Below are 16,068 nucleotides of genomic sequence, written 5' to 3' on the forward strand. Positions count from 1 at the left end.
GAAATCAATAAAAAAATATATTTTTAAAAAAGAGCCAGATGCATTGTGGGGTTTGATAGCTTTTATGGGGACCTCTAACCATGACATTTTCAAATAAGGGCTCTGGACAAATGAATAACCTAAGTTATTTTTGGTACCAGAAAACTGTATGTCTACAGGGAGTAACTTAACATATATAATGAGAGTGTTAAAGTATATGATTTTTAAGGTCCCGTCTCAAATGTGATGATTTTATATCCTTGGGAATAACTACACCTAGTAATTATGTACCCACAAATCAGGAGTACATACGCTGGCCAATGTGATTGTGTAAGAAAAGGGAACACATTCATTAAGAGGATGAATTAGAATAGAAATTAAAAATGAAAGTCTGGGAGTGAACTTTCCACCAAAGACTGAGTCTCCCTCCCTGGCTGAGCCGAAACACCAAAGTGACCTCCCTGGAGCAGAGAGAAGCAGACCAGCTCAGGCCAGAGCAGAGCAGACCAGCACCGCAGAGAGGAGCAGACCAGCAAAGCACAAAGCAGATTGGCAAAGCAAAACAGAGCAGACCATCAAGGCGCAGAGCAGAGCTGTCCAGCCAGAGCGGGGCCTGGCCCCAGGGCTGCCTCACAGCCGTGCTGTCACAATTGAGCTGTTCTACAGCCCTGCAGCCATGAAAAAACCCACGTGTCTGGACGTTGAAATGCCAGGACATTTTGTTCCCAGTCCTGTCACAGCTCCACTGTGTCAAGGGGCCAAACCACTGATGTTTATGGGCTGACACTTACCCACCCATACAACTAGGAAATGCTACTTCCCACCTCCCAAGGGTGTTGTGATAATTAATTAGTTCGTGTTTTCCACGACCTACGAGTATCTGAAGTCCCTTGGCAGGTGTCATCATTTATCCTGAAGCTTTTTTTTATAATGACAGCCACCACCAGCTGCTGCTTCTTGGCGTTGGGAGGAAAAGAGCCCAGAACAGATTTCTCCTTTTTATTTTATATCCTTGAAATGTCTTGCCTTGCTCCTTTTCTGAATTTACATCATTTCCTCTCCATCTATAGCACCTAGAAAGTGCTCCTAAGTACCATTTAATAATTAAATATCCATTTAACTACTTACCATGGTAAGTAGTTAAAATGTCCCTGTCAGTAGCATGGTTTCCATCACTGCCCTCCCTGGGAACCTTTCAGCAAACCTTTCCTACACCTTCAGTAGGTTTCCACACACACTGCAGAGTCGGAATCTGCTCTTTTCTTCCAGACGGCTCTATCTATGAAGTCCTTGTCGTCATCACCATCAGGAGAAAAAGCCCTTGATAGGCCCATACATATTTTTTTCTAATCTTTTCACTATTCCCTGATGTTTCCTTTACTCTCAAAGAGTTACATAAATTACTTAGAACTAGAAACCATAGCTCAATGCTCTACCAACAAAGAAGTTGAGGGCGAGTGCCCAAATTACACCGATCCACTCCCAAAACTGAGACAAGGCAAGGCTCTCTTGGTTTATTATTACTCTGTATTCTCATTCAGTAAATCCCTCAAAACCCTATCTCAATCCCTACAGAATAATCCCGCATCTACCATAACCTCAACATATGAATGACTGTTTAGTTACTGGAGGCAATGTGTATTGCTGCTGTATGTACGCACATGTGTATTCATCGTGACTTCTGCAAGTCAATGTCAGGGCTGAAGCCTCTGACCCTCTGGTTTGAGTTATGGGCAATGCAATGTCTGTCCCATTTCAAAACCTTATCCAAGATACTGTCATTATATTTGGCATAAAATTTCCTCAATTAGCCTATATTTGTGTTAGAAGAAAGTTGAGAACATTCCAAAGAAGACATATAAATGACCAATTAATGCATGAAAAGATGCTCAACATCATTAGTCATTAGAGAAATTGAGATCAAAACCACAATATGATACAACTTCATACCCACTAGGATGACTATGATAAAAACACACAGCAATAGCAAGTGTTGACAAGGATATGGAGAAATCTGAACCCAAATACACTGCTAGTGGGAATGTAAAATGGTGTAGCTGTTGTCACTTTCTCAAAACGTTGAACATAGTTACCTTATGATCCAGCAATTCCACTTACAGGTGTATAACTGGGAAAAGCATAGGTCAGATAAACTGAACACAGGGTCACAGCCGTGACCCACAGACAAGAACTAGAGACAAAATAGGCTCGCCCTAACCAGTTTGGCTCAGTGGATAGAGTGTCGGCCTGCGGACTGAAGGGTTCCAGGTTCGATTCTGGTCAAGGGCATGCACTTGGTTGTGGGCACATCCCCAGTGGGGAGTGTGCAGGAGGCAGCTGATCGATGTTTCTCTCTCATCGATGTTTCTAACTTTCTATCCCTCTCCCTTCCTCTCTGTAAAAAAATCAATAAAATATATTTTTTAAAAAATAGGCTCTGGCATTTTTAGGTAACACTGATCTCACCATGAATGAATGTCATTTAATTTTCCTTCCTCCTAAATGTCTCCTTAAATACACTGAGGTCTGAAAACTGGCATGAGAGGAGAAAGTGTTTGGACTACAGGTTATGACCCCAAACATGTGATAAAGGTAAAGTACTCTCATAAGGTGACCTAGATCCTTCATGATAACTTTCTGGAACTAGGGCGGGAAGCACATTAGAGTTAGCAATAGAAGAATGTAAGGGAGCCACCCCGCATGGCCTTTCTTCCTTGAAAGAGAGCAAATGGGGGACTTTGGTATAATCCTGGTTCAGACACTGTCTGTGTGTCTGTGGGGAAAATCAAATAACCGTCCTGTGTCTGAGTCCTCATCTTAAAAGACAGGCAGGGGGATTCCGGTTAAAGGAGACTTAAGAGGTAGATCAACCAATTATATTGATTTGTATCCTAGTCTGAAAAAACGATAACAGGTCTTAGGAGACAAACAGGGACATCTGAATATTGAATACTGAGTAAGTATTGAATAAAAAATTATTAAATTGTAGTGTAATAATGGTATAACAATATGTTCTTTAAAAAGTCCTTCTTAGAGATATACTAAAACATTTATAGTTGAAGTGATATAATAGCTGGTATTTGCTTCAAGATGGGGGTGGGAGTGAGTGGTGCTATGGATGAAACAAGGTTGGTCCTGAATTGATAATTGTTGAAGCTGGGGGTGATTATGTGGAAGTATAGTTTACTATTCTCTTCAATTTTGTATGTTTGGATGTAAAATAGATAAACATGAGCCCAAAATAATCTGTGGTCCCTTCATGGTAATATTTTGATTGGATGATTATAATAAAAGAGAAGAGATATCCTTTTTCGATAAAATAAGGTTGTATTATTTTTGCCGATAATTATAATCAGTAATGATAATAAAAACTACAGTTTTGAGTAAGCCTACTGAGGCATCAACTCCACTGGTCCATCCTTCAAATGAAAGGAGCTTCCTATAACTGACAAAATACATTCTCAATGCAGAATTACTTATATTTAATTGTTAAAACAATCTTAACAATTCTGAAGAATCCACACATAGCAATATGTATAAAGTACAGCCAAATTTCAAACTTCTCTAATAAAACTTTGGCAACAAGTTCAACAACTGATAGCTTAGAGGGAATGCAGAATTTCTGGAAATAGTTTTAGCCTCTGTTGCCATATAAATATAAATATAAATAGATTTAATTTGTTTTAACATAATGACAAAATACGATTAATATATTCAGTATGTGAAAATCAATGGTACAATGGTTTATAGTAGACAACATTATTTTATGTTCTGTAGTCCTGAATGACCAGCAGACATCTGGTCAAGTTATAGCAGCAAAGCTTAAAGTATCAAAATAATGCATTTGAAGATGGATAGGGAAGAGAAGTCCAAAGCTTCCTTGACTTCACAGAAAAATTTTAACAAGGTGTTCAGTAATATGAATGCTTGCCAAAAGTCTTTCAAAAGATACTAAGTTGAACATAACAATGGAGGGAAATAAAGAACACCAGGGTAAGTTTAAAGAATCTCCCTTTTAAAAAATAAACTTGTAACTCCCTTGAATATTTCTCCACGGTGAACTCAGTAAATATTGTGCTTAAGTTATTTGGTTTTCTTTGAATATGACCTTTTCTTCATTTATAGTTATAATAGGTGGAAATATCATTGAAAATACCCTCCCTCCCTAAATTTATTTACCTGCAAAAAGCTATAGCCGCTTCCATCCCCATCTTATCACCCCAGTTACTCCACAATCTTCTAGCCCTTTTATGTGCTTATCACCTTTCCCTTCAACTTCCTGCAAACATTAAGTAGCTTCCATGCTGTGGTTAAAACCACCTGGCTTCCAAAGTGTTGTAGTTAATCTTTAAAGACTCTGGTATCAGCTAGGTCATTAGGAACAGTATAAGGGAGTGGATCATCTTCAAACTGTGACTTAAAATAGTCAAGTCACACCTGAGCCTTCCAGTGGCAGCTTCCCCCTCTACCTTTCTGGGTGGATTTGAGTTACCTGCCCTTCCACTGACTCACCCTGGTTCTCAGGTGACATTTCAAGAACCCAAGCCACTTGAGCCACCTGTTATTTTTAGTCTTGGGTCAGTAAAGAAGAGGAGGCAGATTCAGGTTAGGGGCTATGAAATTGATTTTGGCATCTTCCTATCTTATTTTCAGTTTCTCTCAAGAACTCCTAGCATTCTCCCTTCCTATGTCTCCTAGGACTATAACTCTCATGCAAGCAATAAAGATGTAGTACTAATACAGCGATCAAGCCCATGGGCTCCGGGGCCAGACAAGCTGTATTTATTTCCGGTGTCTTACTAAAACTGTTCTTTTGAAGGTCACTGACTAAATTTAGTAAATTTATTGTGAAACTTTTTTCTTCAGGATTTTCTTCCTTCTTGACACTCCCTTCTCACTGGCTTTTCAATATCATGTTATTCTGATTCTTCTTCTACCTCCATGACTGCATCCTCCTGCTTCCTTTAATAGCCATTTCCACTCATTCTGCTATGAAATTTAGGTATCCTTTCTTTTCTTTTAAAATACTAATCTACATATATATTTTTAAATATGTTTTTTTAAAAAAATTGAGTTTAGAGAGAGAGAGGGAGGGAGAGAGAGAGAGAGATAGAAACATTGATGAAAAAGAAACATCTATTGGCCTGCATGCCTCCTACCAGGGATCAAGCCCAAAACCCAGGCATGTGCCCTGACCAGGCATCGAACTGGTGGCCTCTTGGCTAATGAGTGGACCCTTAACCACTGAGGGACACCGGCTGGGCTCTTTCTCTTCTTTTTAAATATTTTCCTATGGAGAGCTGACACAATTTTACAGCACTGCCTATCACCCCTACGATCATGCCTCCAAATTTATTATCTTTGCTTGTCTCCAATCTTTGTATCTCTGTCAAATGGATGTTTGCATTTGTATTTCCAGCAATATTACTTAATTCAGCATCAATTGATTAAATTTGCCATATTATCCCTCCTGGAATAAACTTTAACTCTCTCCCCACTTCCTCTCACCACTCTTTCAGGTTGCAGACTTTAGAGTCACCTCTTGATGTGTGCAATTGAAGAAATTGTTACTGATTTTTATAGATTCTTTCTTTGAAATGCCCTATAATATCTGCCTCATAACCTCCATGTTAGCCATAGCATGAGCCCTGTTATTTCATGTGCGGTCATTCTCACAATTCCTTTGCCACTTTCCTCTTACTCAAGTCTCTCTGTTCTCCCAATTTTTTTCCTTAGAAGAATATTCTCATCTCAAAAACCCACCATAGTTCATTTTTTCCTGTAAGTCTAAACTCATTTGCCTTGCTTCAAACTTGCTATAAGTTAACCCAACTCTACTCAAAAGTTTCCACACCTTCCAGACATGAACTCTCTGCTTCTATCAGCAACTCCTGTGCTTCACCCAGGCTCATGTGGCCTGTTCACACGGTTCCCAATTTAGAATATTCTTTTTACCCACTGAATTCTTAGCCATTCTTTGAGGGCCCATTTCTTCCAAAAAACCCTCTCAAACTCTGGCATTGAACACTGTCTTCCCTTTCTTAATACCTACGGCATTTCCAGCCCATTCCTTAGTGAAGCTCTAACTTACACACAGCATGTATTATTTTTAAGTTGTTTATTAGGTATACTTCTCATTTTCCCCAATCATATTGTAACCTCCTACAGGAACTAAACATAGCATCCCACTGTAACCATGGGCTCACTTTGTTTAAGCTAATTTAGGAAGACTTCTTAATCTGACTGAAGTTTTAAGTCTGATAATAAACAAATGTGATATGTGGTTAACTTATAAAAAATAAAAATGATTTATACTTTAATAAATGCTTACAATGTCCGAAACACTTCCATGCACGTTTACTCAATTTAGTTATGGTAAAAGTATCTCAATTTTTTCAGACAGGGAAACTGCAGCTGAGGGACATGAAATGACTTGCTTCAAAGCTTGCTGAAAAGCTGGAGCCTCCACTAAAGCACAATGCTTTCCATTTTTTTTTTTTTTGTCTTCTAGGATGATGTAACTTAACCAGTGTATATGGGGAAGAATACACACTATGGTTCTATCTACCCCAGTTTATTAAGAACAATGTTCACACAGAACAATGTCTGAAGCAGAGTGTGATGTACCTTGTGTTTAGTCTGTGTTCCCTTACCAGTGAAAAGCACCGGTGTGCCTTTAGTTCTACAATTCAGAAACCAGGGAGTCATCTTCAACATTGCCCTTTCTCTCACCCTCCCACGCCCATTTAATAATTACTTTCCTTGAGTAAAAGACATCACTTTTATTGCCTCCATTTCTCTTGAATTTCTCCACTCTATTCATGTTTGCTGCATTTTAGTCCAAGCCACTAGCACTTACTGTCTTTTTAAAAGTCTCCTTACATCTGTTCTTATCCTCCACAATTTGCTGTCCAGTTAGAATAAGCTTTTCTGAATGCAAATCTGATCACATCTCCCTATTCCCAAGCACTTTAGCAGGCTTTTCATTGTTCATATAACAAATCTGCAAATCTTTAGTCCAACCTACAATGATCTTCACGATCTCACCACCTCACACCTCACTCTACCTTCTCTCTTTCTCTGATCCATTCTTCTAGTATCTCAAATAACTGCTTCCTCCTACTATAAGTTATTATCTTTACACACAACACTCTTCCCCTTACTCTCCACCTACTTAACTCCTATGCATCCTTCATATCTTACCTCAATTTTCCTTTCTCAAGAAAGCATTCCTTGGCTATATGCAATGTCTTAGCATCATGCAACTGTCCTCCATCTTTTATCAGACCTGAATTGTATGTTTACTTCTGTGATTTCTGGGGATTTCCCCTTCCTACTGGTCTAAATGCACCTTGAGGCAGGAATGAGTTCAGCCCCTCACATGGAACTAGCATATAACTAGACACTTTAAAAATATTTAATGAGTGACTAAATGGTTGAATAATCACTATTGATGACTACTGGCCATTTCATTTGGTTAATGGTTTGATGTTGATTTGTGGACAACCAACTTCAGTTGACTTACCACCACTGTACCAATTATACTGGGATCCTAGGCTGGGGTCACAAGTGAGTGAGTGGAGAGACCTACATTGGCACATTGCCACACCCTATACTGCACATGGCTTTAAGTTGTCAGATCATGCTTGCTTATAGGAAAGAGCTACAAACTAAAATTCCCAATTCTGTCCTGGTGGACAACATAAACAGTGATGTCTCAACGTTTCACAGATGTTGAGACAGTAAGTTCAACTCAAAACGAGGAAACACCATGTTTAAAAAGTGAGTGGCTATAAGAACAGATACAGTATAAATATGTTAATCTGTGTTGGGGAAAAGTACTCTAAGCCTGGTGCACTGTTCTCATCTTTGGCATGTGGAAGAGCATGGTAAGAAGTGAGTCTGAGTTGAGCTCCAACATACACGTTTCTTTCTGAATTATCCCAAGGATATTGTTGACTTATCCAAAAGGCAGTGTTGACTTTAAAACCATTGTACAGTGTGAGCTTTGAGAGTAGTATAATACATTAACTGTACAGTTTCAATACAATAGCAAGAGAAAACAAATTCTCATCAGATTTTTCAAATATAATTTGAAAGGGTTAAAATTCTTGTAGGTCTGTGTAAGAGACAATTAAACGATAGGTTAAAAGATGAGGGATAATTACTTTCCTTGAGTAAAAGACGTAAGGGGATAATGACTAGCGGGAGTAAATCTTAGAATGTCACTTATTTGCAAAATGCTACCAAGTAGCTGGGTAATAATTCACAGAATACCTAAAGACTAAAAAGACTGCTGCCTTAATGGAGGTTTATTTTTCTATTTTACTTATTAAGATCACCTTAATAATTCATGCATGGCAATCCCTTTAATGAGCAACAAAATCTCACGTATCTCATTTAAACTTGGCAAATGTGCTGACAGTTAATATAGCTTCGTACCTCTGAGCCAGTAATTGTAGGGCAGCCCTTGGCTGTCAGTAACTGAAACCAGCCCATTTTTGATAATCCTAAGAAAAGTTATGCCCTAGATGAATGGTTGAATTTTATGGTCATGTTCTAGGAAGATTTATTCATTCTTCACTTGTGGGGAGTCAAGAGAACAATAATGAGCCCACACTATAACTCCTTTTCCATAAACTGCATCGGTTGCTTTGCTTCTTTTGTGAGGACAGCAACTGAGTGCCATTTTCTTGGAGGGAACAGGAATTCCTATACAGATTTTAAAACTTCCCTATGATTAGCACTTACTTAGGTGGAGAAAGGAAAGTCATGTAGCACCATCCCACTAGATAAGGTGGATTATCTGCTTTACTCAAACAGCTGCAAGCACACAGATATTTAGACTTAACTTTATGCCTTTACCAAGGCAATTTTATTAAGCCAACATCATTTCTTTTTTCCCCCACTTACCTTTTTACTATCTCTCTAAAATGAAGCCACCATCATTTCTTATAGACACAATGAATAAAGTATTTATAATTGTTTTTTCACATAAAAATGCTCCAGGTGATAACTTTTAAGATATTATTTAAAATAAAAATTCAGAAACAGACACTAATTTTAAAACACATTTATGATAGCAAATACCTCATTTACCTGACACCACTCACTGCTATATTTATAGTAGTCTGAGTGGCAGAAAACGAAGTCTATTTAAGTCTACCAGTACTTTCTATCTAGTGTACCTGTTTTAAATTTAAGACTTGTTCTTGGCAAAGTGAATGAAGGTGGAGAAGCTCACTGATTTCTTGCATATGTCATTCTTTAAAAATATAGAGTTAAAAGTAAGTAAAAGTCTATTATTTTTGGAAAAGACAAAACAATGTCATCATAAAAACTGGTTTCTATGTTACTTACCAAGAAAGACTTAATTCATGCAGGGGAATACCATCAATAGGTAACAAAATCTTATATATCTCATTTAAACTTGCTGTGCTGAGATCTGACATGCCAAAGTATATCACATTTGGGTTCACAACACACAGAAGCATCCATACCTGGTGTAAGGAGGGAGAGGCAGAGTGATCCTGGTCCACTTGTTGAAAGTGTCTGACACCAGGATCCGCTGCAGGTGATAGCGACTGCATTCGACATTGGTGGGAAGACAGTCCCTTACCAATGGGTGCCACGATAATCCCAGGTCTACCGAGTATTCTAATTCAATAGCTGAAATAGAAGGCATTATTCTGAATAGAAATTTATGTCTCTAGACCAGCCGTGGGCAAACTACGGCCCGTGGGCCGGATCCAGCCCGTTTGAAATGAATAAAACTAAAAAAAAAAAGAGAGACCGTACCCTTTTATGTAATGATGTTTACTTTGAATTTATATTAGTTCACACAAACACTCCATCCATGCTTTTGTTCCGGCCCTCCGGTCCAGTTTAAGAACCCATTGTGGCCCTCGAGTCAAAAAGTTTGCCCACCCCTGCTCTAGACCCAGACACCATAATTACTTATGTATTCATTTCAATCAAATATTAATATGATTCCCCCCTTATAATGTTTCCTATTTTGAGATGTTTCCTGGTTTGATTTTCCCCCTCTGTATATCACTAGTTATTATTTTTTACATTTTCCATATTAACATAATTTTTCTTTTAAGGGAATATAATCAAATGAAATATAAGTAAAATTTACTGAATCATTCTTTATACTGAGTAACCTTCAGAACCACCATAACAAAGCTGTTAAAGCAATAGTCATAATAGTCATAATTTATATATATTTATGATTTAACCTAATAGTTATAAAATATGTTACAGAAATACATCTTGCTCTGCTGTGTAATAGTATATACTCAGAAATCAGAAAGCCATGTAATTTCTGCCAAAGTACCCAATCTGCTCTGGGCCTTTGGAAAGATATTTCTTTCCTTTCTCTTCTTCTGAAATATTCAATTTATACTCCCCATTTTATATTTTTTTTCTCTCTATTCCCTTCTGAAGACTTTATAAACTGCTTTAACCCCCACCTCCCTACTGAAATTACTTTCTCTAAGGCTGTGATTATCAATCTTGGCTGCACACTGAAATCAGCTGGGTACTTTTGAAACTACTGATGCCAGGGACCTACCCTCAACGATTGTGATTTCACTCTTCTGGGGCATGGCCAAGGTGTCAGGAGCTTTAAAGCTCTCCAGGTAATTCTCAGGTACAGCCAGTATGGGATCCCTCGCTACCCAAAGGTGCCTACCAGCCTTTTCTAGTTAAATACAATGGACTGTCTCAGTCTTCATTGTACTTGTTCTCCCAAGGGCACTGGATATTATTGATCACTCCCTGATTCCCCCCCGCCCCACCCCCCGATTCTTTATACTTTCTTTTCTTTGGGAAATCAACTGTCTCATTTTCCCTCTGCCTCTTTCTTTTTAAAAAATATATTTTATTGATTTTTTACAGAGAGGAAAGAAGAGGGATAGAGAATTAGAAACATCGATGAGAGAGAAACATTGATCAGCTGCCTCCTGCATGCCCCCTACTGGTGATGTGCCCGCAACAAAGGTACATGCCCTTGACCGGAATCGAACCCGGGACCCTTGAGTCCACAGGCCGATGTTCTATCCACTGAGCCAAACATGTTAAGGGCTTCCCTCTGACTCCTGTGCTTACTAACACAGCTACCAACTATGGACATTCTTCCAGACTCCACTTCTGGTCTTCTTTTCTTTTCTTTTTCAAAATATTTTTATTGATTTCAGAGAGGAAGAGAGAGGGAGAGAGATAGAGAGAAACATCAATGATGAGAGAGAATCATTGACTGGCTGCCTCCTGCACACCCGCTACTGGGGATTGAGCTTGCAACCTGGGCATGTGCCCTTGACTGGAATTGACCTTTTAGTCCGCAGACTATCCACTGAGCCAAAAGGGCTGGTCTTGTTGTCTACCTCTATACTCTTATACTCTTAGGGCTTCAACTACTAACTCTGTGCCCAATTTATGTCTCAGAATTGATTTTATTCATTCAACAAATGTTCATTCAATTCTGTGTGGTGCTGATGCTGGCATATTCTCATGCAAAATATGCACAAAGTTCCTGCTTTGCATATTGAAAGTCCTCTTCACTAAAGAATATCTCCACTCAAAGCTACTTTCACCCAAGCTAAAGAAGCACTCATCATTTCCCCTCATAAATAAACATATTTTTAACTACCAAATTCTATCAATGACAAAACTTTTGCACTCATTTTCTAGATTCAAAATTTAGAATTTTCAAAATTTTACTCTTCTCTCTTCTTTACCCTCTATACTCAACCGTCACCTAGTTGTGAGATCTGCTGCTTCTTTCCTTTTTGTTTGCATTGTCTTGTATCGATTTTACCCATTCCATTTCTCTTCCTGCCCTACAGTTCAGGTCTTCATGGCCTCCCACAGAGATTACCCCTGAGGCTTCTTCACTGGGATTATTCCTTCCCCACCTTCCTCAGCTTTTGTGCTAATCTCCCTGAAACATGCCAAGGCATTCCTCTGTACTTGTGCCTTCTTATTCATAACCTGGTCAAGCATAAATTCCTGTGGCTACTTTTTAAACTGTGTTGCCAACTGTGTTTATCCACTTCCCTCTTTCATTTTATCGTTCAGGTCAACCTGTCTCTCTCAAGACTCCGCACCAACCGACAGTAGAAGGCACACATGGCTGAGTTTATAGGGCAGAGCTTCTGTCCTGGCGCTGCTATAGGCAAACCATGTCATAACTTAACTCCTTGAGTTCTCATTAACCTCCTATGCTAATGAGGGAGTAGGTATCTTAGACCTTAAAGTGTTTTTCTATTTTTAAATTCAGCACTCTGGTCTCCTTCAGGATGGTCTGCTCACAGTTTCCCCCATAGAACAGGAGATCTCTACCTCTGCTTCTCTGCTTATGCTGCCAGACGGCATGGGCTTTTTTCCTCCTCTCCATTCACCCTTCAAACCCACTCCAACAATCAATGCTACTTGAGACTTAGGTCCTTTTTGAAATCTTACCAAACTCCTTGGATCGACCATCCATTGAGCATCTCTCTCTCCTTTGAACTCTCATTACATTTTGGATCAGTACAATCCCATGGAGCATTTGATTTAGTCATTTATTGGATTCTAACTTTTTGAAATATTCTTTCGACTAGACCAGTGATGGCGAACCTTTTGAGCTCGGCGTGTCAGCATTTTGAAAAACCCTAACTTAACTCTGGTGCCGTGTCACATATAGAAATTTTTTGATATTTGCAACCATAGTAAAACAAAGACGTATATTTTTGATATTTATTTTATATATTTAAATGCCATTTAACAAAGAAAAATCAACCCAAAAAATGAGTTTGTGTGTCACCTTTGACATGCGTGTCATAGGTTCGCCATCACTGGACTAGACTGTACCTATTGAGGACAGGGTATGAACCTTATACTTTTCCAAGTTCCACTCCTACTGTCTTAGTTTAGTTTTGGCTGATTGATTGAATATAAGGTATAAAGAATACTTCTGGGATTCCCCCTAAGATATGTGCATTAAGTTCAAACTAATAAATATGAAAAATCTGGATTTTGTAGGACCTTTGAAGTAATCAAATTCCTCAGATTTCAGCATTCCCTTTGAATCTAATACAGAACAAGGTCCTTGTGAACATTCCAGTTTGAATCCCTTGGAAGAAGAGTGGCTTGGGGTGGTGAAAGACCAGGAGGGCCCCAGGTCTATAAGTTCTGGTGAAGAGTCCAAGTATGCAACAATGTCAGTTTTTATTTCTCCTAAGATAGGCCCATTAGTGTGTGCAAGGTATGTATGAGTACAATATGTACATGCACAATTGAGAGGATGCAAACTGGTCACAATGAGGGTGGCTTAGAATATGCTATGACAACTTTAAGCATACCAACATTTGTGTCATAGGGGTACCAGAAGGAGAAGAGAGAGAGAAAAAAAAATTGAAAACCTACTTAAAAAATATTGACAAAAAATATTAGGGAAGTCCCTAATCTGGTGAAGGAAATAGACATACATGTCCAGGAAGCACAGAGAGTTCCAAACAAGATAACCCTAAAGAGGCCCATACCAAGACACATCATAATTAAAATGCAAACGGTTAAAGACAAAGACAGAATCTTAAAAGCAACAAGAGAAAAGCAGTTAGTTACTTATAAGGGAGTGCCAATATAACTGTCAGCTGATTTCTCAGCAGAAACTTTGCAGGTCAGAAGGGAATGGCAAAAAATATGCAAAGTGATGAAAAGCAAGGACCTACAACCAAGATTACTCTACTTAGCAAGGCTATCATTTAGAATCTAAGGACATATAGCTTCCCAGACAAGAAAAAGCTGAATTTCATTACCACCCAACCAGTATTACATGAAATGTTAAAGGGCCTTCTTTAAGAAGAAGAAAAAAAGATAAAAAATATGAACAATAAAACAGAATAAATACATATCTATCAAAAATTGAATCTAAAAAAACCAAAATTAATGAATGAGCAGAAACAGACTCATAGATACAGAGAACATTTTGATTGTTGCCAAATGAGAGAGGTGTTGGGGGGATAGATGAAAAAAAAATGAAAGGATTAAGAAGTACAAATTGGTTGTTACAGAATAGTCATAAAAATGTAAAGTACAGCATAGGGAATAAGTCAATAATGTCCTAATAACTGTGTATGGTGTTAGATGGGTAAGAGATTTATTGGGATGATCACTTAATAAGTTATATAAGGTCTAAGCACTGGGGTAAATACCTGAAATTATTGTGTGTCAACTGTAATTGAAAAATAAAAAATGATCAAAAAAATAAACTACTAAAACTCAATTTACATACATTTTTCAAGAATGCAGTTATGATTTGACTCAAAGTACTCCTGTGTTTTACTTTCAGACTAATCAGAGGTGTAATGTAGACCTTTGATAGAGGAAGCCTTAGATGCCTATTGATACGCATCTGTCCCTCTGCCTGCATCTGCAATACTTACCATAACAAGAGTCCGTGACTGAGCAGGAGGCGGCAAAATCTATCTGTAGAAAGGAATCCTCATTCACAGCAATGTCTGTGGTGACTACATAACGGGTGCTGGCCTTTTCAATGAAGACAAGGGCATCACCAGTAGAGCCACACACAGGCATCTTGGTGCCTCCAGGGTGAAGTAGCCATTTCCTGCTATCCAGAGTTGTGAAATCATCCTCCAAGACTGTATTACCAGAAATATTTCCTCCAATAAGAATCTGAAATGTAATTTTAAAAAAGCACAAATTTTCAGTTCGGCTTGAAGAGATGAGAAAGTACAATCTTTTTGTTTGTTTTTAGCAGTCAGATTGGTCACAACTGGCATTATACAGCAAACACGACGTTAGGGGGCCTTTCTGAATGCTCTTGTTTATGTGGTCTGTTTGGCCATCTGGCAAGAAGCCATGAAAAACTGTGAAAACAAATGGAAGGATTGACAAAACCATTCACAGCTTTCATGGGCCAAATTGTGCCTTTGGAAACTATATGTGGAAAAGCAAAATTTGGCTTACACATGATTATTTTTCATGTAAAATTTCTATTTAAGGACAGTTGTACCCTACGGCACTTCAGTTTAATTCTTTGTATGGATTCTACAGTTTGTTAACAGGTTCTTTGAGTTCTATTTGATGCGCATTTTATTATATATGAAGATCCTTTAGAGTTGTCCATAGGATGTTAGGGAGGTTTATTTATTTTTTCCTTCAAAGGCTGGGAAAGAGGATTTGGGAGTTACTGCCTGTGGCACCAATGCTAATTTGCACATTTTCCTTTTCAGAGAATTATAACCTTGTATCACGCTTGATAAAGTCCTTCTACCCATATGGCAGAAACTTCTCTGAGCAGGACCTGGGCCTTCTGTTGTGTCATTTATTTTATAGGCTCAGGCAATTGAAGGAAAAGAGAATGAAAGGAAGCTAAAAGCCACATCTAATCTAGCTGTGTGCCCTTGGGCAAGTCACTCAACTGCCCATCCTGGGCTTTCTCTACTGAACTGGGGGGCTGCTATCTCAGGCCACATTCAGATAAGTGACAACATTATAACAGTTAATTGTAAAGGGACTGACCTGGTCGATAACCCAGGGACTGTAGAAGTGCCCGTTTTCAGAGGGCTGCCACCAGCGAAGACGTGTAGAAGCAGAACGGGCTTTCATGGGTATCTCCAGGGCGATGTACCTGCCCACGTTGCTGGAGTTGCTGAAAAGGAACTCTTGAAGGAGACTCCACGAGAGGCCGCCGTTGTGAGAATACTGCAGAAGCACAGGTTGGCTCCTGGGATCTGGAACCCCTTTACCACATCCCAGTCTCATGAAGAACTGCACAAATCTGACACGAGTGAAACTACTGTAGATATTTACTTCAGTGAGAAATTCACACCATTAGCAGAACACAAGCACTCGGGGTAATACAGGGAGTGCATGGCTTTAATGAATATAACAACTTAACAAATGTCCAAAGAAATCATCTCAAAGCCTGATTTTCTTTTTAATGCTAAAGGGAGTTAATAAAATGTGAAATCTGTAAAAAGGCAATTCTGCACCCATATTTCTATTTTGCAGTCCTCCACAGAGGCGAATCTGAGGAAGGTGAGCATTCACTGCACCCTTTGGCTATTGTATGAGAAGACA

At 38.7% G+C, this 16,068-nt stretch overlaps 1 protein-coding gene across 1 annotated transcript in view; it reads right to left on the minus strand.

Moving 5' to 3' along the window:
- RELN (reelin) overlaps positions 1–16,068 on the minus strand; it is a 432,712-nt gene that overhangs the window by 38,937 nt on the left and 377,707 nt on the right. The window contains exons 44-46 of the mRNA XM_081101781.1: positions 15,508–15,766; positions 14,409–14,658; positions 9,480–9,648 (exon numbers count right to left, since the gene is read on the minus strand). Of these exons, the coding sequence (XP_080957907.1) occupies positions 9,480–9,648; positions 14,409–14,658; positions 15,508–15,766 (678 nt within the window). The remainder of the gene's footprint in view (positions 1–9,479; positions 9,649–14,408; positions 14,659–15,507; positions 15,767–16,068) is intronic.

This window comes from Myotis nattereri (assembly GCF_964212035.1).
Source record: "Myotis nattereri genome assembly, chromosome: 11".
In the NCBI taxonomy this organism is placed as follows: domain Eukaryota; kingdom Metazoa; phylum Chordata; class Mammalia; order Chiroptera; family Vespertilionidae; genus Myotis; species Myotis nattereri.